Here is a 22787-nt window from a genome sequence, read left to right on the forward strand (position 1 = left end):
TAAGCGTTCTTTGCATTAAAAAGTACTAAGGACCTTGTCCCCAATGCTCAAAAACTTTTCATTTATTGTCTAAGCTACAGAATACTATTGATAAAATCTGTTTTAATAAATTAAAATGAGGTCCACTATGTCTCAACACTGAGTAAATTTGGTTCATTTGTTGTTGCACATAACAGCATGTAACAATGTAAAATGATATTTTTTTTATTTTTGGTTTGTATCAAAATAAGTACATTGCAACATATTTACAATAATTCCTTTTTTATAGTTTGATAAAGAATTGTTTACACAGTTGTCAAATGAAAGTAAAATTAAACTGTACAATATTGCCACGTGAGGCTTATAACGAGCATCAAGTGAATTGAAAATTTGTAAAAAAAAAAAAAAAAAAAAAAGGTAGAAAAAGGAACAAATACTGAAGGAATGGCCAATGTAAATCACTTTTAGACTGGGCAGTAAACAGAGCATGTCTCCATATGCATTTTCACAAACCCTAGGAGCAATTCAATACTTACATACTGCAATTCAACAGTATTAGTGTGATTACGACTCACAAATAAAAGATACAATAAACGGTTTACAGTATTACATAAAGGCTACATAATATCAGTCTTACACCACAAATGAAAATGAATAACACTTTTTGTTAGAATAAAGAAAAGAACCATGTGCGATTTGAAATGCATACAATCAAAACTGACAAAATGTCAGCGTTTCAAAAAAGCATACTGTTCAACTGCAAGGAATGATCACAAAGATTACAAACTATTAACACTAAAGCTCCTACAGGGAGGGAAAGTTTTGTACAAAAAAAAAAAAAGAATGACAATAGTGATGAACATATAAAAGTATACAGTACATTTGGCCATGTAAAAGCAAACTAAAAGAACCCCCAAAGTTCAGTGTTTAATTTTTGCGCGTAGTAAAAACATTTCAGCATTTCTTAAGTGCTTTGTCTCAAGAAACAGTAAAAATGACAAAACAATTTAGCAAAGCACCATTTCCCCTTAGCCACAGCTGTTTGCATTTAATAAAGGGACTTGAAATGACAACCAGAGCTAAATCCACCAGAGGAAAAAGGACTTTAAGTGCATTTTATCTGCCTGTTTAGTTTTAAGGAACCAAGAGAACTATGAAGCTCACAGTTTCTCTTTTATTATCACTTGCAGAGGAAAACTGTGAAACGATTCGGACCAACACCAATGTGTTAACATGAAAGTGAGAGTACAGTAAATGTGCACTGTTTACATGAATATATTGTATTGTATTGTGGCTATGCATCACATTCATTCCCCCTCCTCTTTGATGCGCTGTTGCTTGTTGCGGCGTGAATCAGGGGCCAGGTCAAAGGAGAAATCAGTCCAGTCATCTCGTGGAGGGAAGGAAATGGTCTGGCGCAAAGTGAAACGCACAGCATCGATCACGCGCTCGCCTCGTGCCTCGGTGGAGCCCACGCTGACAGTGGATGTCCCGCTAGAGGAGCGCAAGATGTGGGGAGGTGGAGAGAACTCCATGGTCTGTCGGTATTCCATGATTCCTTTCCAGATGATGTGCTGGAATTCTGTAGGAATCTTCAGCCTGGACAAGTCCTGTGGATAGATATACCACAGAGCTCATGAACACAGCAGCCACTGCTCTGATCTCTCCATCACCTCAGACACACCAGAACATTTACTGTAAGTTTTTATATTAATCAAATTAAGGTAAAGTTCTCTTAAATTTTCACTGTAAACATTAAGATACTCGAGGCACCGTTTGGGGTTCCTCAGATGCCACACCGGTGGAAACCTTTGGAGATCCTCTAGACACCTTTCAGTTCTTTGAGAACTCTGAAGATCTCTTAAAGGAATAGTTCACCCAAAAATGAAAGTTCTCTCATCATTTATTTACCCTCATGCCATCCCAGATGTGTATGGCTTTCTTCTGCTAAACACAAACAAAGATTTTTAGAAGAATATCTCAGCTCTGTAGGTCCATACAATGCAAGTGAATGGTGACCAAAATTTTGAAGCCTCAAAAACCAAATAAAGGTAGCATAAAAGTAATCCATATGACTCCAGTGGTTTAATCCATGTCTTCTGAAGTGATCCAAATGGTTTTGGGTAAGAACAGACCAAAATTTAACTTTTTTTTCCACAATAAATCTTGACATCAGCAGTGTCCTAGGTTACCATGATTTAAAGCTCGATTACAGTTTCTAGCACCATCTTGCATTCTGCGCATGCGTCGTGTAATCAAGCTTGAAATTTTGATCCTGCCTAGAGATGTACAGTAAAAAATGAGTTACATTCTGCTCTGTTCTCATCCAAAATCGATTAGATCGCTTCTGAAGATATGGTATCTTATGGATTACTTTTATGCTGCCTTTATGAGTTTTTTGAAGCTTAAAAGTTTTGGTCACCATTCAATTTCATTGAATGGACCTACAGAGCTGAGATATTCTTCTAAAAGTCTTTTGTTTGTGTTCTGCAGAATAAAGAAAGACGTGCATCTGGGATGACATGAGGGTGAGTAAATGATGAGAGAATTTCCATTTGTAAAAATGTCCATTTGTGATAACTTTGCAAATGTATTAAAAAGAAAAAACTGAAATTTCACATTGACATAAGTATTCAAACCCTTAACTCATTACTTAGTTGAGTTTGGCAACGATTAGCAGCGATTACAGCCTCAAGTATTTTTCGGTATGATGCGACAAGCTTTGCACACCTGGATTTGGGGATTTTCTGCCATTCTTCTGTGCAGATCCTCTCAAGCACTGTCAGGTTGGATGGGGACCATTGGTGGACAGCCATTTTCAGGTCTCTCCAGAGATGTTTGATTGGGTTTACCTCTGTGCTCTGCCTGGGCCACTCAAGGACTTTCACAGAGTTGTCCCTAAGCCACTCTTGCATTGTCTTGGCTATGTGCTTAGGGTAATTGTCCTGTTGGAAGGTGAATCTTTGGCCCAGTCTGAGGTCCTGAGCACTTTGGACCAGGTTTTCATTAAGGATATCTCTGTATTTTGTGACATTCAGCTTTCCTTCAACCCTGACCAGTCCCCTAGTCCCTGCAACTGAAAACCCCCCCACAGCATGATGCTACCACCACCATGCTTCACCGTTGGGATTGTATTGCGCAGGTGATGAGCAGTGCCTGGTTTCCTCCAGATTTGACGCTTGGAATTGAGGCCAAACAGTTCAATCTTCATTTAATCAGACCAGAGAATCTTGTTTCTCACAGTCTGTGAGTCCTTTAGGTGCTTTTTTGCAAATTCCAAGCAGGCTTTCATATGTCTTGCACTGAGGAGAGGTTTCTGTCTGGCCACTCTGCCATAAAGCCCAGATCGGTGGAGTGTTGCAGTGATGGTTGTCCTTGGTCACCACTCTTATCAAGGCCCTTCTCCCCTGATTGCTCAGTTTGGCCAGGCGGCCAGCTCTAGGAAGAGTCCTCGTTGTTCCAAACTTCTTCCATTTAAGAATTATGGAGGTCGCTGTGCTCTTGGGAACCTTCAATGCAGCCGAAAGTTTTTGTAGCCTTTCCCAGATCTGTGCCTTGACACAATCTGGTCTCTGAGCTCTGCAGGCAGTTCCTTTGACCTCATGGCTTGGTTTTTGCTCTGATATGAATTTTCAGCTGTGAGACCTTATATACACAAGTGTGTGCCTTTCCAAATCATGTCCAATCAATTGAACTTGCCACAGGTGGACTCCAACCAAAGTGTTGAAACATCACAAAGATGATCAAGAGAAGTCACCGGAGCTAAATTTCAAGTGTCAGAGCAAAGGGTCTGAATACTTATGTCAATGTGATATTTAAGTTTTTTCTTTTTAATAAATTTCCAAAGTTATTAAAAATCTGGTTTTTGCTTTGTCATAATGGGGTATGGAGTGTAAATTTATGTGAAAATAATCATTTAAAGCAACAAAGTCTGCAACATAACAAAATGTGAAAAAAATGAAGGGGCCTGAATACTTTCTGAAGGTAGTTGTATGTAGTTTTTACCCATATTTAATGAATAGTATTATTTAATTACTTTAAGCAAACATTGCAATTGTTCTACGCTGGGTCCCTGAGGTTTAAAAAGAGTCTGGAGGATCTCTAGAAGTTTCCTGTCGGTGTGGCAGCTGAAAAACCACAAATGATGCCTAAATTTTAAGTATCTGAATTTTTACAGTGTTTACCTAACTAAAACTAACTAGCCAAATAGTTTTTGGTAGTCTGAACTGGAAAAACCATAATGAAAACACCACTACAGAATGCGTATGTGAAAACATACAAAGATACTAAGGAAAAAGGCAAATTCCTCACCTCCAAGTTGTAGTTCTCAATCTGGTAGATATTGGTCAGACCCTGGGCAGTGAAATAGTCCAAACAGGCTGAGCAGCCCAGCCTCAATAGGAAGCTGCATTAAATAGATTTGATGTTGTTAAAATAATGCTGTTTTCCACCATATTTTAACTTTGATAAAGTACTCCCTTTCAGAGACATTGTGTACCTGGAAATGCTGTTGTCCATTGGGTATGGTGGCGGAGGTGTGCAGTGAGAGGAGGGCACCATTTGTAACTGTGGCTGCAGGGGGTTGGTGGGGCTCAGGGCACTCATGTCTGTATTCATAGGAACAGGGCCACCCATCATAGGAGGGTTCACTGAAGGAAGGGGAGAGGGTTGAGGAGTGTAATAAACCTCAAAAGGGGGAAATAAAATAAAAGCATGCAGTATTTCTTTATCTCAAACCTGTCCATGCTTATTACAGCATACATATATTATATACCACATCATAAATTACCATCATGCCATTGACTGAAATAAAACATAATAAACACCTTAGCGTCATAACTATGGATTAGGTAATTTCAAAACACAAGAAACCTAAGGCACATTTCACACAGTAGGCCAAATGAGAATCTGTCATGTATAAGTGCATTTTGACAGAGCTAGTGTGCCGAAGGGTAGACAGATTGTCTCACAAATATCTTGTTCAATTTTAGAAGGAAGCTGTCTGTCAGAGTGACATTGAGAACTGAGAATTTCTCAAGCCCAGACAGGCTCCCCTTTAGTGGGGAGAAAGGGACTCTGAGACCAGACACTTTTTTATGTATAATTATCACAACATATTGCTAATCAGTTATATGGTTTTTATGAGCTTTACAATCCAATAAGCCACCATTTTTTATTTAATCCAAATCCTTACACATTCTAATTGTAATTGTCAATGCATTTGTAGATGGTGAAAATCTATTAACTGAATTATTGGTAACACTTTACAGTAAGGTTCCATTCGTTAACATTAGTAACTGCATAAGGTATCATGAACAAACAATGAACAATATATTTTTTATATTTTTTACAGCATTTATTAAGCTTTGTTGATGTTAGTTAATAAAAATACAATTGTTAGTTCATGTTAATTCATAGTGCATTAACTAATGTTTACACATACAACTTTTATTTTTAGAAATGTATTACTATATGCTGAAATTAACATTACCAAGATTAATAAATGCTGTAAAAAGTATTGTTCATTATTAGTTCAAGTTAACTAATTGTTGTTAACTGATGTTAACAAATGGATCCGTATTGGAAAGTGTTACTGAATTATTAATGATGAAATAGAGGACTTACTGTCAGTCAGTCCTCCAGCCATGCTGGATGGGGTGAGTGTGTTGCGTTGTTGAGGGTTGATGAGCTGACTAACTGATGGCAGCTTGTTCTTGCCCAGAGTGGGCGAGCTAGAACCGAAGGTAGGCTGGGGTGGCAGAGAGCTCCTGAGGAATAGAGATGAAGATACAGGTTATGATACGGATTGCTGGATATATCCAATCTTATAGTGGTAAAGACCTCAGACAAACTTAAAGGACAAATGTTTTTTTTTTTTTTTTTTTTTTTTTTTTTTGGCATAGGACTTAGCTACTTCGTAATGATCATTTTATACAAAGAAGCACTGTAAATGTTTTGGACACTTTGTGGAAGGTCTAACAACATTTTGGAATAAGGTAATCAACAAATTACAAATTAGTGGATTTATTATTAATTTACAATAACATTTGTGTGTGTGTGTGTGTGTGTGTGTGTGTGTGTGTGTGTGTGTGTAGCCTTCTGAACTTGCATATGTCGCTTTCTTTGTTCAAGTGTAATAAAAAATATGGTAACAATATACTTTGTATATCCTTTACATATTATCTGATTACTCATTAACTCATTAACATGACATGTTGATTTCAACACACTAATTCTTTTTTAACATTAAAAGTTGTATATGTTAACATTAAAGCATTATGAACTAACATGAACTAACAATGAACAATTGTATATTTAACCTCCTGAGATCCCACATCCACATGCGTGGACATTATGTATTGGCTTTGCTGTAGGCTATGCATAATTTAACTTAATTTAAACAGACTTATCTCAATTCAAGAGACTCTAGGCTGTCATTTTAGGGTTAAACTTTCAACGTACGGAGTCATGTGACAAAACAGCATGGCGCCGATCTCAGCTATGTTTGTCTTTGGGGGAAGCACCAACAAAACTTAATCTGGTAAGAAACCTCTAAGTTTTTACATTAAAAACCTGTTTGAGTCAAAAGAGTAGAGTCTAGTTTCATCTGATTTGCCATTTAAAAAAATGTCATATATTTATAGCAAAACGGCATGATATTAAACACAATGACCACATACGTGGACTTAAGGCTCACTGTCCTCAAAATATCCTATATATACTGAGCATTATCACATTGAGAATAAATGGGTTCATCCAAAAGCTGAAAAATGTTCCTTTCAGAGGCTTTATATGGAGTTAGGATGAAAATAAGGTGCATTTCAAACTGTTCTGAGATCAGTGAAGACAGACAGCACACTGGAGGTTAAGTCATTCTCTAAATATGGAGCAAGAGAGCAAGGGAGCATCCTATAACTTTCCTATGCATCTAAGTGCATTCACTCCTGACATCCGGTCAAAAGTTCAGTTTCAGGCTGCAGATGATGTTTGGACCACTCAAAATGTTTGCCAGATATGGGACAGTGGTAATCAGTACATAGATTCAGAATGTTATAATGCAACATTTTATTTTAACATGGTTGGCAGTGATTGGATGATGCTTGACAATACTTTGAATAAGAATTATTTATTCAGCTTTACAGAAAATCAGCTGTAATGTCTGTATCGTCTTAAAAACATGAATAACCAACACTCCTGGAAACATAAACAGTTTGACTTTCTATAGCTTAGTGTTATTTAAAATTTCACAATGTAGTCTCACTATCCACATATGTGGACATACATTTTTAGGAAAACCATTTACTCTAAAAAGTTTTAGTTTTTTTGCTTGTTTATTAGGAGCTACTAGTTACAAATCACAGCAGTCACGCGGGGGTCTCAGGAGGTTAAATCAGAATTATTGATGCTAATTTCTGATGTAATGTCTGTAACGTCTCAAAAACATGAATAACCAACACTCCTAGAAACATGATAAACAATCTGATAAAAACAAATCTGACTCTCTATAGCTTGGTATTATTTACAGTTTCACAACTTAGTTCTGCTGTCCACATATGTGGACATACACTTTTAGGAAAACTACTTGGTCTTAATTATTATTATTATTATTATTATTATTATTATTATTATTATTTGCATGTTTCTTAGGGGCTACTAGTTAAAAATAAAAAAGGGGAATGGAAAATGCACACAGCAGTCACACTCGGATCTCAGGAGGTAAAAAAAAAAAAAACATTTTGGTAACACTACAATAAGGTTCCATTTGTTAACATTAGTTAACAACATTAGTTGAGGTGAACTAACAATGAACAATACTTTTACAGCATTCATTAATCTTAGTTAATGTTAATTTCAAACTATTGTAATACATTTTTAAAATCAAATGTTGTTTGTTAACATTAGTTAATGCACTATGAACTAACATGAACTAACAATGAACAATGGCATTTTTATTAACTAACATTAATTAAGATTAATAAAATATATTGTTCATTGTTTGTTCATGACCAGAGACTAAAAACAGTTCAAGGAACGAAAACCGAAAACGAATGAAATTTTAAGCAGAACATAACCGAAAACCATAACAAAATGATTTTCAATTGTTCCTAAGTGAAACGGTATTTTTAAATGTTGGTAACCGGTACCGGTTAATTTTGTTCTGATAATGTTTTCATGAAACTAAAGGCCAAAGGGTTTATCTCAGTAAATGTTTGGATCTACACCATTTCATGTTGCCTGAAAAAATGAAACATGTGCTTTGATTGTGGATGTTGCATTCTCTGAATAAAGACCTTTTTAACAACTATGTATAAACACTACATATACATGTACAGCTAATCCAGGTACAAGGAAAACTTGATTAGTACATTTCTCAGTTGTTTCCAAGTCTTCACTGAATTATTCTTAGATATGATGCATTAATACAGATTTGATGCTGTCGGGTTTGACTCAGAAGCAGATCTGTAAATAAAATTATACTTAACTGTTAATTAACAGCTTGTTATGATTTCTGTGCTGATAAATCCATCACACAGGAAAAAACTAAAATTGCTTATTTTGGCTTATTTTGGTGAGGCAAGTGGCTTATTTTGGGCTTGTTTTTCCAGACCATGTTGCTTATTTCTCTTGCGAGATCTGACAACACTGCAACTGGAATTTCACCCATCCCTTTAGTGCAGAGTACTTTTTTAAAAAGAATGTTATTAACCATTCTTTTATTTTGTTCTAACCGGTAACCTTTTTGGAAAGAAGGCTGCAGAACTTCTGAACCGGAATGAAAAGATACGGTTTTTGCTCAGAACGAACCGAAATGAAAAACATTTCATTTTTAGTCCCTGTTCATGACACCTAATTCAATAACTAATGTAATCTAATGGGACCTTATTGTAAAGTGTTACCAATATTTTAATAAATGTTGTAAAGGAATGTTGTTCATTGCTAGATCATAATACCCTATGCATGTACAAATGTTAACAAATACAATTTTAAAAGTTGTGTTGCCAAAAATACCAGCTGTTTCAGTTTAATTTATTTTTTTTGAAACACTAAAGGCCCTGACAATTCAAGAAAAAAAAAAAGAAAAGTAAAAGAGAAGAAAAGAGAATAAAGAGGAAGAGTAGGGATGTAGGAACACAAAAGCAGAGAAGTAATTTATTGTATAGTAGTAACTGACAAAAGTGCAAGAGACACTGAGAATACAACAACCATTACATTTGATATGAAACAACAAAAGAATCTGTCAAAACTATAGCATTCATTTCCTGTTCACTCTTACTCCAATATACATGACAGAAAATACACCTTTCTTTAAGAAATGCGCATATAATCAAGACAAAACACACACACACACACACACACACACACACACACACACACACACACACAAAACTGCCCAGCAGTGCACTGTACAAAACATGACCAGCATTATCAAAATTCAGTCATCAATATAATCTATCCCCCCACATTTATAGACAACTCAATGAGTCCAGCTCCAATATTAAAATGAAGAGAAAAGCTATTTCTTAAAGAAAAACTATGAGTCCCATAAAAAAATGTGTGCTTGGTTCCTGTTCAGTGTAGACATTCAGGATTAGAGAGAGAGAGAGAGAGAGAGAGAGAGAGAGAGAGAGAGAGAGAGAGAGAAATGAGGTGGTCAGCTGAGAGGTTGCTATTATGTTTCTGTGCAATGTGTTTCTGTGCAATACCAGCAGATCAGTCAGGGAACATAAAATAAATGCTGAGACAACAAGCCGCCTCAGTTACAAGGGCCCTTTAAGAAACATCAAACACTGAAAAAGTCTGGACACATTGAAATGTTTTAAGAAACGTTTGACACACAAGAGGCCTACATCATTTAGATTACTTAACAAGCCTTCGAATGCAACTAGTCCGAGTGCAGGGTGAGTGTAAGCAAATTTAGCACACAAATGGATCATTTCAATTGGATAAATGAGAGTCATTGTCTAGAATAGATAATACACTTTGGAGGGATAAATCATGCAAAGAACTTTCCTAAAATCTAAAATGACTTCACTTGACAGCTCACATATATGTTAAATGAGGTGTTCAGGTGGTACCAAACAAAATCCTGTGTTCAACCTGTTTGTGGCATGTACAGTCAAGGAGTTACCACAGGTGACACGTGGGAGAAGCATAAGGAGCCCCTTGAGGGGTAGAAGATGAGATTAGGAAGGGATGGCGAGAGATGAGCAAGGGATGCTCTGAAGGAGGAGGAGGAATGTGATTCCTGCTTTCAGGAAGCACTGAAGCGCCTCTTCTGCTCACCTAATGGGTCCAGAAGCTCAGAGCGCAAACGGGCCCTTAACAGACTGTAGAAGAGAGCCAAAGATAGAGAGTGAGAAAAAGAAAGACCAAAACATGCAGGCAGATGTCAGGAGTGGATAAAGAAACAGAGGTGAAGGAACAATAAATATGGAGTAAAGACAGATAATAAGGAAGAATGGAAATATGAGGCATATTACAAATTGAATAAGAGAATGAGAGAATTGTCTGGTTTTCCAGTAAAAATATCGAAACATCCTTCAAATAAAGTACATTTAATTAAGAAACGAAATGGCATAAGATATTAAGTCTACCAAAGTTAGTGTGATTTATGTGTAAAACAACTCTAATATACACTGAAAAACATTATTTTGTGGTGAAGTAAAAATAGCAGAAAGGATTAAATACTTTCTACATTGAATATGTTATTTGAAGCATGAACTTGAAAATATTAAGAGCTATATTACATTCAAACATGTCAAAATGAATGCTAATGCTAGCTTATAGGTAAATATTATTTATGATTGTTTGCTATTTTTACAATGTTTCATCATATAGTCCTAAAGTAGAAAACCTTGTCATATTTATTTGCTAATTTGAGTACATTTTGCTGGTAAATAAAATGAGTACATTTGACTGAACTTTTTGAAGATGGTGTTCCCAGCATGCACTGGGCTTAAATAATTAATGAGCTTGCATGGTTTCACTGTTTGCAAGTTTATTTGCACCGTTTTTTATTGTTAATTTTGTTGTAACGTTTGGTAACTTCTTATTTTGTGCAGAAGTAAGTTCATTTTCTACTCAAAATAACCCATTCATGATCAAAAACTTTATCTGTTGATTGTCAAAGTCATTGTGTTTTGTGCACCAATTGTTTACATGTGGGAGGCTTCTGTATGTCATGTAGATCATGATTAAACATATGTTTGTAAGGAAAATTCAAAATATAACATGTTTTAATAAGATGTATATTTCAATTTGAGAAAGTTTAAGTACCGGTTATACCATATTTGTAAGTGAAAGTTACTGAATTTCCTAAAATGTACTCACTTTAAGTAGATTAAGTTAAGTAGATTTTTACTTCATTTCATACCATTAAGATTTACTTAAAACTTAAGAAAAAAAAAAAAAAAAAAATTAAAAGTGTACTGCGTTCAAAGGTAAAACAAGTTTATTTTTCTTACCCCACTGGCAAAATGTTTTTTTTTTTTTTTTTTTTTTTTTAAGCATAAACTTCACTAAAATTATAATAGTTCTCTTATATCATTTTGTTTCTTAAGTAAATGACAACAGTGCAAAAATAAATCAGTAAAAAATAAAATAAAAAAAATACTGTAATTGTAGATTATTTCCTAAAAAGACGGTTAAAGAGTAAGTGGTCATATTTCCCCAAAAGGAACTGGGTATAAATAATGAAAGAGCAAACTTTTTTCTCATATTTTGAAATTATCTATCCACAAATCTTTCAAGCTTAATTTATTTTCATATTTAAGAGTGTTGCAATGTTTGTTAAATGAACCATAAAAAACCCCATCACCTTTTCATGTGTCATCAAGCTATGATGAAATACCCTTAAAGGAATATTCCGGGTTCAGTACAAGTCACGCTCAGTCGACTGCATTAGTGGTTTGACTGTTCAATTGACAGTTCCTCACTGTAACCTCTATTTTTACGAAATATTTTTTTTTTGTGGTAATCAACATTATGCCTCAAATGCTGTCGATTGAGCGCAACTTGTATTGAACCCGGAATATTCCTTTAAATTCAACTAATTTGAATGCACAGTATATTATTGTACATGTAAGTGCACAATCTCTCCACAAGGTGGCAATACATTTCAACTATGGAAATGGCTGAATATCAGTGTATAGTTCGAAGAAATGTAAGAGTAAGAAAAAACTGAAAAAAAAAAAAAAAAAAAGGTCTGACCCACAGTATGACAGTAGGAACTTTATTTAAAAGGAGAAAAAAGAAAACAGTTAGAAAACAGATATTTGAAGGAAAAGGGAAGTAACAGCATGCAGACAAAGCAGAAAATAATCAAACCATTAATTGTCTATAGTCTCTACTTGTGACTGGAAATATGAAAGAAATAACCTACAGTATGGCTTTATATTAAGCTTTTTAAAATCTACCAATATATCAGAATAAGGATAAGGATGCCTTTAATGTGTACTGGAGTAACTAAATTGATGGCCTTTGAGAGGAAGTCATAGGATGCACATTTCACAGACTTGTGTGCTCTTGTCCTACAAATGGACAGTTTTAAAGATTGTGGCTACCTGGTCATTTCCTACCTAGCCATTTAGCCAAGACCAGGTCATAAACTGTGGACTACTTCAAAACTGAACCATGCTGGGAACCCTTAAATTATCAGTCTCTAACACTATGTCGGATGGGGATGGTTAACGGTAAATACAGAAAATAAATACAGAAAAAAAGCATTAACATTTAAATACTAGAGTTACACACAGCATATACCCATCCAAGCACTGATTCTTTAATGAAAGAAACTGACAAAAGCATTTATTCCAAAAGGACCACAAGGCTGTTTAATTTGAAGATATAATTTACAGGTCTCTCCCACCCCATCTGTTGAGCATCTTCACAGCAGATACAGAGTCTATGTTTCTGAGGTTAAAGTAAAGGATTTGGAGACAGACAAACTTTGCATGTACCATGAGGACCAAAAACTATTTATCTGTGGCATTTCAACGTGTTTAGCTAAAATGTAGTTCTGTGGTAATCTGAGCAGCATAAATTGTGAAGTCTGATGGATTTAAAATGAGATAAATCAAAGCACCATCTCAGCAAGGTACACCCCTTTTTATGAGAAGCAGAGCATAATGCAAAACATTGTTAATATTGTGTGAATTGATGCTGACCAGAACAGCTAATGTTTGATTAAGGCTTTATCTCTTAAACACATCAATGATCCACAACACAAATCTCATGCAAGATGCAATCCAAACTCTACTGACACATATTCATGCTTTAGCCAAGATTATATCATCGGCGTGAAAGAAATTTCAATTCAAACCGCCATGCTACGTTCCAGTATTTGCACTCCAGAGAAAATGTGTGTTTTTTTACCCTAAGGTGGGGCTGCATTTCATGCCTGATCAAATAATTTGAAAAATGTAAATGACAAAGTCAACTCACAATCAGTCAATGAGCAATCACAACCAAATCCATGAGCGTTAAGCACAAGCAAGAAAATTCAAACAAGTTCTTTAAACAGTGAAGCACAAATAACAAGCTGTGGGTGGACATTGCTAGCATAGTGTAGTATGTACCTACAGTTTGGCTGGGTTAACAGTGGCTAGTCACAATAGTAAACTTGCAAAAGAAAGGAAGAACTGGGAAAAACTTCTCAAATTAGGAAGTATAAGCCCTTTTTGCAAGTTTTTTTTTATTTTTATTTTTCATTTTTTTTTAAATGGGAGAATCTTTCTGCATGTGTGAGGTACTCACTGTTTCTGCAGTAGGTTCTGCTGCTGCTGTCTGTATGACTCAATAGTGTGCTGAGGGAGGAACTGCATGAGTTCCAAAGACTCTTTGATTTTCACCAAAATCTCATAGATTTCACGGCCTTTAATCTGGAAAGGGAGAGAGGAGGGGTAAGTCTTACATTATGTTAAACTGAGTTCTTAACTTAGAATACCAACTCTAATGTCTGTCTGAAGTCTTCTTTTCTTTTAAGTATCAAATATTTCTGTAACACTTTCTATGAAGCCTGTATATATAGTGTACCAAATGCAATATAAATAAATAAATATTAATTTATTCATAATGCCTCATTATTGACATTGCTTATGCTTTATCTTTCATGAATAATTATAGTTTGAATGTATAATTTATAATAATGTATTATGTCTTATAATGTATAATAATGATTGTTATATGAATAATGTCTTAAAACCACTTTGAAGACATTTCATGGTTATTCACATTTACAGAGTATAGTGCATTATAACACTTGATAACACATGATATAATGTATGAAATCTGGTGTTGTTCATGTGTTTTAATGCATTATACAATTTCATGGTATAACCACGAATTAAGCATTATAATTATTATGATAATACAATAATTTATGAGGGCATACAACTGATTAAACAGTGTTTTTCAGTATTAAGATGTTATACATGTATTATAAAGCATTATTAATACCTAAAGTATAAGTAGGGCTGTCAGAATTAACGCATTAATGAATGCAATTCATTAAAAACGTTTTACACATAAATTTTTCTGAATTGCAATTAATGCATTTACCGTTACTACAGCATTAACAGTGGTGTGAAGGGCGGAACCTTTGTAATGTGTCCGCTCTGAGTCATTACACTGTTGCGCACACTACAGCGCCAAGGGAACCTACGAGCTTAAAGGTGCTGTAATGTTTTTTCATGGAAAGGTATGCAAAAATTTTTCCTACTCCCTGAAAGATATTAATGAAATAAGTGTGTTGAGATATCTCACCTGTCTCTGTGACAGCTCTAGACTCTGTAAACAGCAAACAAAATGTGTCTGTGAACCACGGACAATGATGCTTTCTGCCTGTCAATTATTTTGTGCGTTTTCGTAGTATTGTAGTTGCAGCGAATTATTGAGACATAATGCGTTTTTATGCCACGTTGTCCATAACAGTTTTCAGTTGAGGGTGCTATTTTGCTGCTGTTGTTTTTATGGTTTTTAAAGCTCATTTTGCTATCTATGGAGTTCGGGGTTTTGGAAAGAGGAGGCATGGCTAATCCAGCAGCTCAGTCTCATGGAAGTAGAACGGCTGAAATCGCTTACAGAATCTTTAACATAAAAAGCATAACGCGGTGGTCCCATAGACATTCTATTTGCATCACTGTACTCTCTCCTATGATAGAGTGGTGGAGGTTGTTATCTCAGTAAATAAAATAATCTCTGACAGCGCTTCCCTGTCAATGATAAAATGATGGAGAAAGGAGCTCTTAGCATTATTTGATGTACAAAACAAGCCCATATGGGACTTGTGATAGAAATCAAGTATTTTTCAGCCTATGTAAGGTGCATGGCGAGTTTGACACTCTGACGTGAACCATGAACGCAGCTTCACAATTGCTGTAGGAAAGCAGACAGAGATTTAATGCCCATTACATTGAAAATGCAACCTATGTGGAGACTAGTTCTTTCAATTAGTAAAACTCCCATTCTGACATTGAGAAATGTTTAATGTTATTTCAGTTGGATATATTTTAGTGCATTTCCATTTTTATATTGAGTTTGAGTTGAATTTATTTTATTTATACAGAAAAAAAAAAAAATAAAAATAACAGTTTAAAAGCAAAAACTATGCTTTCCTGGCCCAGTTCAGAAGAGCTGGTTTTAAAACTGTGGAAGGCTTTGTTTGCAAAATGTTAATAAAGCATTATATTGCTACATATTGTTCTGTTTTCTTTTATAAGATGGAAATAACTACATTTTGACAAGAAAAGAAGTATATGATGTCAAATTTCATCACTTTCAAAATCTGTGATTAATCGCGATTAACTGCAATTAATTGCAATTAAAAATTTTAACTGACTAACAGCACTAATATTGAATGCACAATATATTATTGTATCTGTATGTGCATTATAATACCTTTATACAATATAAAGGTATTATTAATGCTTTATAATGCATTTATAGCATCTTAATATTAACATTATAATTTAAAGGTATTTTTAGGCTTCCTAAAAAGTCTTACAAATACTTTCTTATCAAGTAAATCTATGTAATTAACAGGTATTTTATTTGAAATTAAAAACTAAACTTGTTTGGTGCTAGAATTCTGCAAACGAAGTAGATATACTTACAGGCAGACAGAACACTTCCTCGTCGGTGGATCTTCTCTTCTTGATGCAGGGCAGCTGAGAGAGGTGAGAGGACTGACGGAAAGCTGTGGAAGAGAGACAAAGCATGTGAAACACCTCCGAGAGACAAGATCTGAAAAGCACAAGACCCAGAGCTAAAGCACAGAACAGGAGGAAAAGTTCAGGTGAAGGTTGTATGCAGTGTCTTTCTGTGTGTATAAAAGTCAGTAGAACAATATAAACATCATGCATGTATTTAAGTGATAGGACTCTATAAGTACAAGAAGCATGCAGTGCAAATGTGTGTCTTTGTGGGTTTGTGTGTTAGAGAAAGCCCAGTCACCAGCCCCCAGCATTACTTACGGCGTTTCGTACCCTCACTGCTCTTTGTGCCATCGCTGACATGTTGTTTGCGGATGCTGTCCTCGTCCGCTTTGCGGTCACGTCCCGGGCATGCGCAGATACGAGCCTCAAAACACCGTCGGCCCAAAACCTGACCACTGGAGAGAGATAGATGTTAACGCACCTGCTGCATATTTCCTTTTCTGTGAATGGTAGATAATTTATATACAACCCCATATGTTTTCTCATAATTGTCTTACTCTCTGGTTTCCAAGGTGACAATGATGAGGATTGGCCGCCTGTTCATTCCACCGACACAGCTGGAGTTGCACATGAAATTGTACAGGATGGTTGTGAACTCTGTGCCCACCTGTAAATAGAAAACAACTGGTGTCAAACACTACTTAAAGTCATATGTTTCCGTAGAGCTGTGTTGTTGTTTTGAAGACCAAGTAACATCTGTTGAGGATGACTTTAGGTGTGAAGGGTATGTAGGGCCAGCTAGGTTCACTAGAGTTCCTTTGTTACAGCATGAATGTGTGTGTTTGTGTGTATATGTGAGGCTCACCTGAGGCGGTTCGTAAGGCACCAGCACGCTTTGCCGCCCAGTAATGGAATCCTCCACGTACTGGGCATGACTGTTCCCCTCAACCCTAATCAGGTGACTGGGTGGGGCTATTTGGCCTATTGAACACAAAGGTCAGTCAATTATATCATCAAAATATCAAAATGTAACAAGCTAAATATTAAAAACACATTTATTATAATACTATAAATCTTGCTCAATTGCATCAAATTCAAATTTAGAAGGTTGACAAACCGTCATTGAACTCTCTGCTCAGTTCATGGTTCGGGCATCGTTTGACCACCTCGGTAACATGCTCGGCTTTCTTATAGACAGGCATGGCCCGTATGACTGCACCCTGAGGTGGGTTGGTAAGAACCTTGATTTGAATGGGACAGGTTTTGGCAATCTGACAGTACAGCTTCTTCAGATCTGTGGAATACTTTAGAAAGAGAGAAAAGAGTTTGGTAAGTAACCTCCACAATAACAAAACAAAACAACAACAAAAAACAACACCTTTCAAGATATTACTTTAAATATAATTGTGCTTGTATATCAACAATACGGGCACATTTTACCAATATGTACAGTAATCAGATGGTAAATCGTCATGTTGCTCCCGAATGTTCTGGTACGCTGAAATAGACCCTGTTCTGCTGAGCTACTGACAATCTCCCATCAACCGTTTTTGCATCAATTCAAATGTGTTTATCTTTTCGGCATTTGAAGGTCACATTTTCCCTCCCAAAGATTATATTTTTACTATACCGATGGTTAGATTTAGGGTTGGGGATAGGGTGTATGGTTAATAAAGTACGCTTTCCTGTTGAGTGTATTACATCATTGTCAACTTTTGCTGCCACTATGTGGACATTTCACCCAGATAATGGAGCTCACAAGTGCCCATACACTGAACAACACTTCCAGCTTTGGCCAATGAGGGCAATATTTTTAAATTTTGATGAGCAAATACTGATTACAGCTGAAGAACTTTCAACCTACTTTCACTGAATTCAAGTGTTTTTGCTTTCATTGAAATCATTTGTACAATTTGTATGAAGATTGTTCATTTAACTACATATAACCACTTTTTTACATTGTTAAGAAATAGCTCATGAAATAAATTCCACCCCAAAAATCTAAGATAATACTATTGTTTCTAATAAACGTCCTTTGAAATTTCCTTACTCTTCATACAAACTAACTGAAACATCAGAAAATAAGTTGATAAAGAAAATAATGAAATAATAGAAGAAAATAACTTTTTTCTTTCTTGTCAACACAGCGAACACAAAGATAAAACAGCTGCAGCTTGGCAACCCTTTAGTGGAATAAGCACCATATTGCCATCTTTATAGGGAAAAGCAGCTGGCTTTAGGCAGCAGGACTTCTGGTTCTGCCTACAGCTGTCACGGGTTACGATACACCTGTGATTAGGGACACACACAAAGCACACAGAGATGTGCTCTCCAAACCACCTGAATAGCAAAATTTATCAATGAAGACCTCAAGACCCCAGGTGACACAGAAATCAGGTGCAAAATTGATTGCACTGATGTGCTTTTACAAACAATTTACACAAAATTCCTTTAGCACGTGTTCCATAAATAAGGTCTCTACATTTAACTGCACATATCATTTTTGAGTATGAATTTTATGTGGTGAACTCAGCTGTGTTTCCCAACATCCTCTTCATCATTAACAACAGCTTGATGTAAAGGTTGTCACTAACCACAAAAATCATAATTGCATAATGCAATATAGTTGACTCATCCTACTACCACAGACTAACACTCATGTGTTACTCATACTTACTGTATCATCAGGTGTTTAAGATACTGGGTAACTACACACAATAGGTCAAAAATAAAGATCTATATGATTAAATAAAGTCTCACAAAGCGTGACTGCCAACATTGTGACATCTACAAATTACAAACACTGAGCTACACCATCACCAATGTTGTTTCAATAAATGGTATGCCAAAGATTTTGTATTGAATATAATAATGGCTCATTCCACATCACTTCTTTTTCAAAGAAAAACAGAGCATAGTATATTAGCTGCTTTTCTATGCAGCTTTTAATGAATTCTCTAAACAAACACAACCTGAAAGGTGCATCAAGTGCATGGAAAAGACTTTCCTGTCAAGTTCATTTGAAAAGGTGAAGAAGAAAGAAAGAAAAAAGGGCTGTGAACTTTGCCTGGGGCTGTTCTGAAGAACAATGCCACATTAAATTCCATCTCTATTAACTTTTGATATGAAGTGTTCCAATGAAAGCAGCCCTTGCCAACAGCTGCTTGTGAGTGTTACACAACCTTGACAAAAACAAACACACTAACACAAATCCTGGCCATTTTCTGAAGGAATTTGTAGAACAAACTGGATGAGACGTAGAAGAAAAAACAATCTATGAGGAAATTGACAAACTATGCTTTTAATATACACTGAGGCCACAATAGGGCATTGAACAACAGGATCAGAAGAGAGTGACAAAATGCCCAATGTATTTAAAATTGAGATGGAAACAAATGCCCCTGAATGGAATGCTATCTACACTGAATATATTGGTAACTGGCAAATCCTACCTTAAGGATCTATCTACTTGATCTAACCCTTAAAAACTAAATTTGATGGTTTAAGACAAATTAAATAATATTTGTACCATGATAAAAAAAAAAAAAAAAATCATAATAAAAAAAAAAAACAGTTCAGATGTTACCACATGAAGCACATTTTAAGTAACCTGATAAAAAAAATGTTACAGTGTAAACTTTAATATATTTAATTTACACACACTTACACACAAAGTTATACAAATGTGCTTCACATAGTATACATCCAAAATAACTGGTTTTATTCAAGTCAAAATTATTCTTTTAACATCACTGAAGTGTAAATTGCACTAAGTGTAAATTTAATTAGATGCAAATTCTAATTAAATTTACATGGTGCAATTTACACTTCAGTGATTTTAAAAATAATTAAATCAGTCTCACTACAGTGTGTCTATTGTGTTTATTTAGAGTCCCACAGACACCCTACACCAACCCCTACCCCTAAACCTAACCCTAACGCTACAAAAATGTACCATGGCTTTACTACAGTAACCATAGTATCATCATAGTATTTTGTAGTAAAATCATAGTAACCACAAAATTAAACATGGTTACTATATTAACACAATATTAATGTAGTAACACCATGGTTAACTGCATTAAAACAAAGACTTCTGCCACATGGTTACTACAATATTACCATATTATTATATTATTAATATTATATATAAAATTATTAAAGCCATGGTTAATTGTACCTAGACCAAAACTTTTTCTCAACCCCCTGACCGTCACCATGACCAAATCACTGGGGAAATCAACCTTTGTACTGATTTTTATTCATTATTATAATTACTATTAAAGGAAATATAAAGAGTGGAAACAGGAAACAGGATGGGAAAAAGTGGGTCAAAGGGGGAATCGAACCCAGGTCGTCTGCATGAAAAAAAAACAAATGTTTTCACACCGTCTTTACACACTACGCCTTTGAGTGACACGTAGGGGTGCAGTCTGCCTTCAATTTCTGTGTTTCCACCAGACCATCTGAGTGCATACAGACGTGCTGTGTGGCAGGTGTTATTTACACCTAGTGCAAATAATCATTCTGTAAAAGTTTCCATTGGGCAAAATATTGCAACTTAATAAAAAAGTTAATTTCTGACACTGAAGAACACTAAATACATAAGCTATGTCACTTTGTGAAATAATGAAGGTTTGATAGAAGAGACTACTGCAAAACAAAACAAAATAAAAAACAACACTTGAGCTTAAATTAAATCTGTACTGTCTGTATGTACTTTAGGTTGCTGGTCTGTCATGTCATTTTCATGTAGCTGAAGATCTCTTTTTCAGAAAATCAACAGCATGCCAATACAGCAGCTTATCTACTCTCCCAGAACTGACTTGGCCAACTTTAGCTCTGACTAATTTAGTGCCTGGGTGCTTTCACCAATGGGTGATGGAGGTGTTCTGTGCGTGAACTGAAAACGGTTTTTGAAAGGTGTCCTATAAAAAAGAAAGATGAATAACTGTAATTGCACCTCTGCTCCCAACTTGATATGCCCCTGAACGCTCCTGTCATTCAGTTAAATGGGGTGAGCGAAGGAGAGAGAGAGAGATGGCGAGAGGGAGGGGGAGAAGGTGAGAGACAGAGGAAGAGCTGACAAAGATAAACTCCATACAGCTACAATACACAAGAAGAATTGGAAAATTGGAGAACAATGATGAGTTTCCTCCAGGGCAAAAGACAGAGCATGAATGCCAGAGGGTCAGTCACAGAGAGGAAAAGCACAAGAAAATATCTAAAGACAGATATAAATGACAGAAGCTTGACATTAAACACTGTTCTTATTTATTTTGCAAACTCCGACCTACAAAATCTACCACACAAACAAAACTGCCCTAAAGCAACACATTTTAAGAATGCAAATATGTGCGGAGGCTGCTGTGTTTGCTTTGGGCCAACCATGAGCAGCTGCTGATAGGGAAAACACGCACACACACACACACACACACACACACACACACACACACACACACAACCACACACACACACACACACACACACACACACATATAGACAGGGTGGGGCCACACAGTGATCTGATGAATTGGAAGACATTGGCTTTTACACAGGGAGGGGCACGGTGGTGTTAACATGTAATTATGTTCCAGTCATGGGCTACATTGTAAAATTACACAGTTTGGGAATGTTAAACAGATGAAAAGGTTAGAGCAGAAAGGGAGGATTTGTATGAGTGACTACACCGTAGTCACCACAGAACTCTATACTACAGTTTTGTGAACCACTGGCTTGACAGATGTCTAGGAGGATACGGTGTCAGGTCTTTCAAAGGAGATACAGTCTTTTACTTCTTCTGCAGACCTCTCCTGCAGTTTGCCAGACCAAAAGTTCAGAATTGCTGTGCTTTTTTACGATGGTAATGCAACATAATATTTAAGGTCACAAGGTCAGGTCCTAATATCAGCATGTAAAATTCTTCATTGCTGGGTACAGTGCTTAATTCTTAGCACTAATTTATATGCACTAAACATAAAATCATCATAGATATTTCAATGCATATGGAGTGCAGAGATTTATGCGCACACACATATGCAGTGGTGTACGTGTTGTGACAGGTTTGTAGCTGTAGTGTGTGTGTTTGTGCAAAGCAGGGCTGCAGGCTAAGGCTGTATACGTGTCTCAGCATGGCAAGGCGGGTTGGGCCAACGTTCTGGCGCCTCTGGTCTTGTCCCACCTCATACCTGACATGTACCATCATGCCTGTTGCTTCTCCCAAAACCTGTTTCATTGGGAAATAAATTATATTTTATACACTCACTGAGCACTTTATTAGGAACACCTGTACACCTACTTATTCATGCGATTATCTAATTGGCCAATCGTGTGGCAGCAGTGCAATGCATAAAATCATGCATATAAAGGTCAGGAGCTTCAGTTAATGTTCACATCAACCATCAGAATGGGGAAAAAATGTGATCTCAGTGATTTAAACCGTGGCATGATTGTTGGTGCCAGACGGGCTGATTTGAGTATTTCTGTAACTGCTGATCTCCTGGGATTTTCATGCACAGCAGTCTCTAAAGTTTACTCAGAATGGTGTCTAAAACAAAAAACATCCAGTGAGCAGCAGTTCTGTGGATGGAAACACCTTGTTGATGAGAAAGGTAATTGGAGAATGGCTAGACTGGTTCGAGCTGACAGAAAGAC

The 22787-nt window shown here is 36.0% G+C and overlaps 1 protein-coding gene across 3 annotated transcripts in view; it reads right to left on the reverse strand.

Moving 5' to 3' along the window:
* Nucleotides 1–188: 188 nt before the first annotated feature.
* LOC127446354 (tumor protein 63-like) overlaps nt 189–22787 on the reverse strand; it is a 66069-nt gene continuing 43470 nt past the window's right edge. For 2 of the 3 annotated variants that reach the window (XM_051707237.1, XM_051707239.1), the window contains 10 exons: nt 17251–17437; nt 16999–17114; nt 16691–16800; nt 16464–16588; nt 16092–16174; nt 13735–13859; nt 5605–5747; nt 4478–4628; nt 4291–4384; nt 189–1589 (listed from right to left, as the gene is read on the reverse strand). In XM_051707237.1, the coding sequence (XP_051563197.1) occupies nt 1287–1589; nt 4291–4384; nt 4478–4628; nt 5605–5747; nt 13735–13859; nt 16092–16174; nt 16464–16588; nt 16691–16800; nt 16999–17114; nt 17251–17437 (1437 nt within the window). In that variant the 3' untranslated portion in view covers nt 189–1286. Of the gene's footprint in view, nt 1590–4290; nt 4385–4477; nt 4629–5604; nt 5748–13734; nt 13860–16091; nt 16175–16451; nt 16589–16690; nt 16801–16998; nt 17115–17250; nt 17438–22787 lie in introns of all 3 variants that reach the window. The other variant, XM_051707238.1, reaches the window with a different exon arrangement.

This window comes from Myxocyprinus asiaticus, chromosome 9 (genome assembly GCF_019703515.2).
Source record: "Myxocyprinus asiaticus isolate MX2 ecotype Aquarium Trade chromosome 9, UBuf_Myxa_2, whole genome shotgun sequence".
NCBI classification, from domain to species: Eukaryota; Metazoa; Chordata; class Actinopteri; order Cypriniformes; family Catostomidae; genus Myxocyprinus; species Myxocyprinus asiaticus.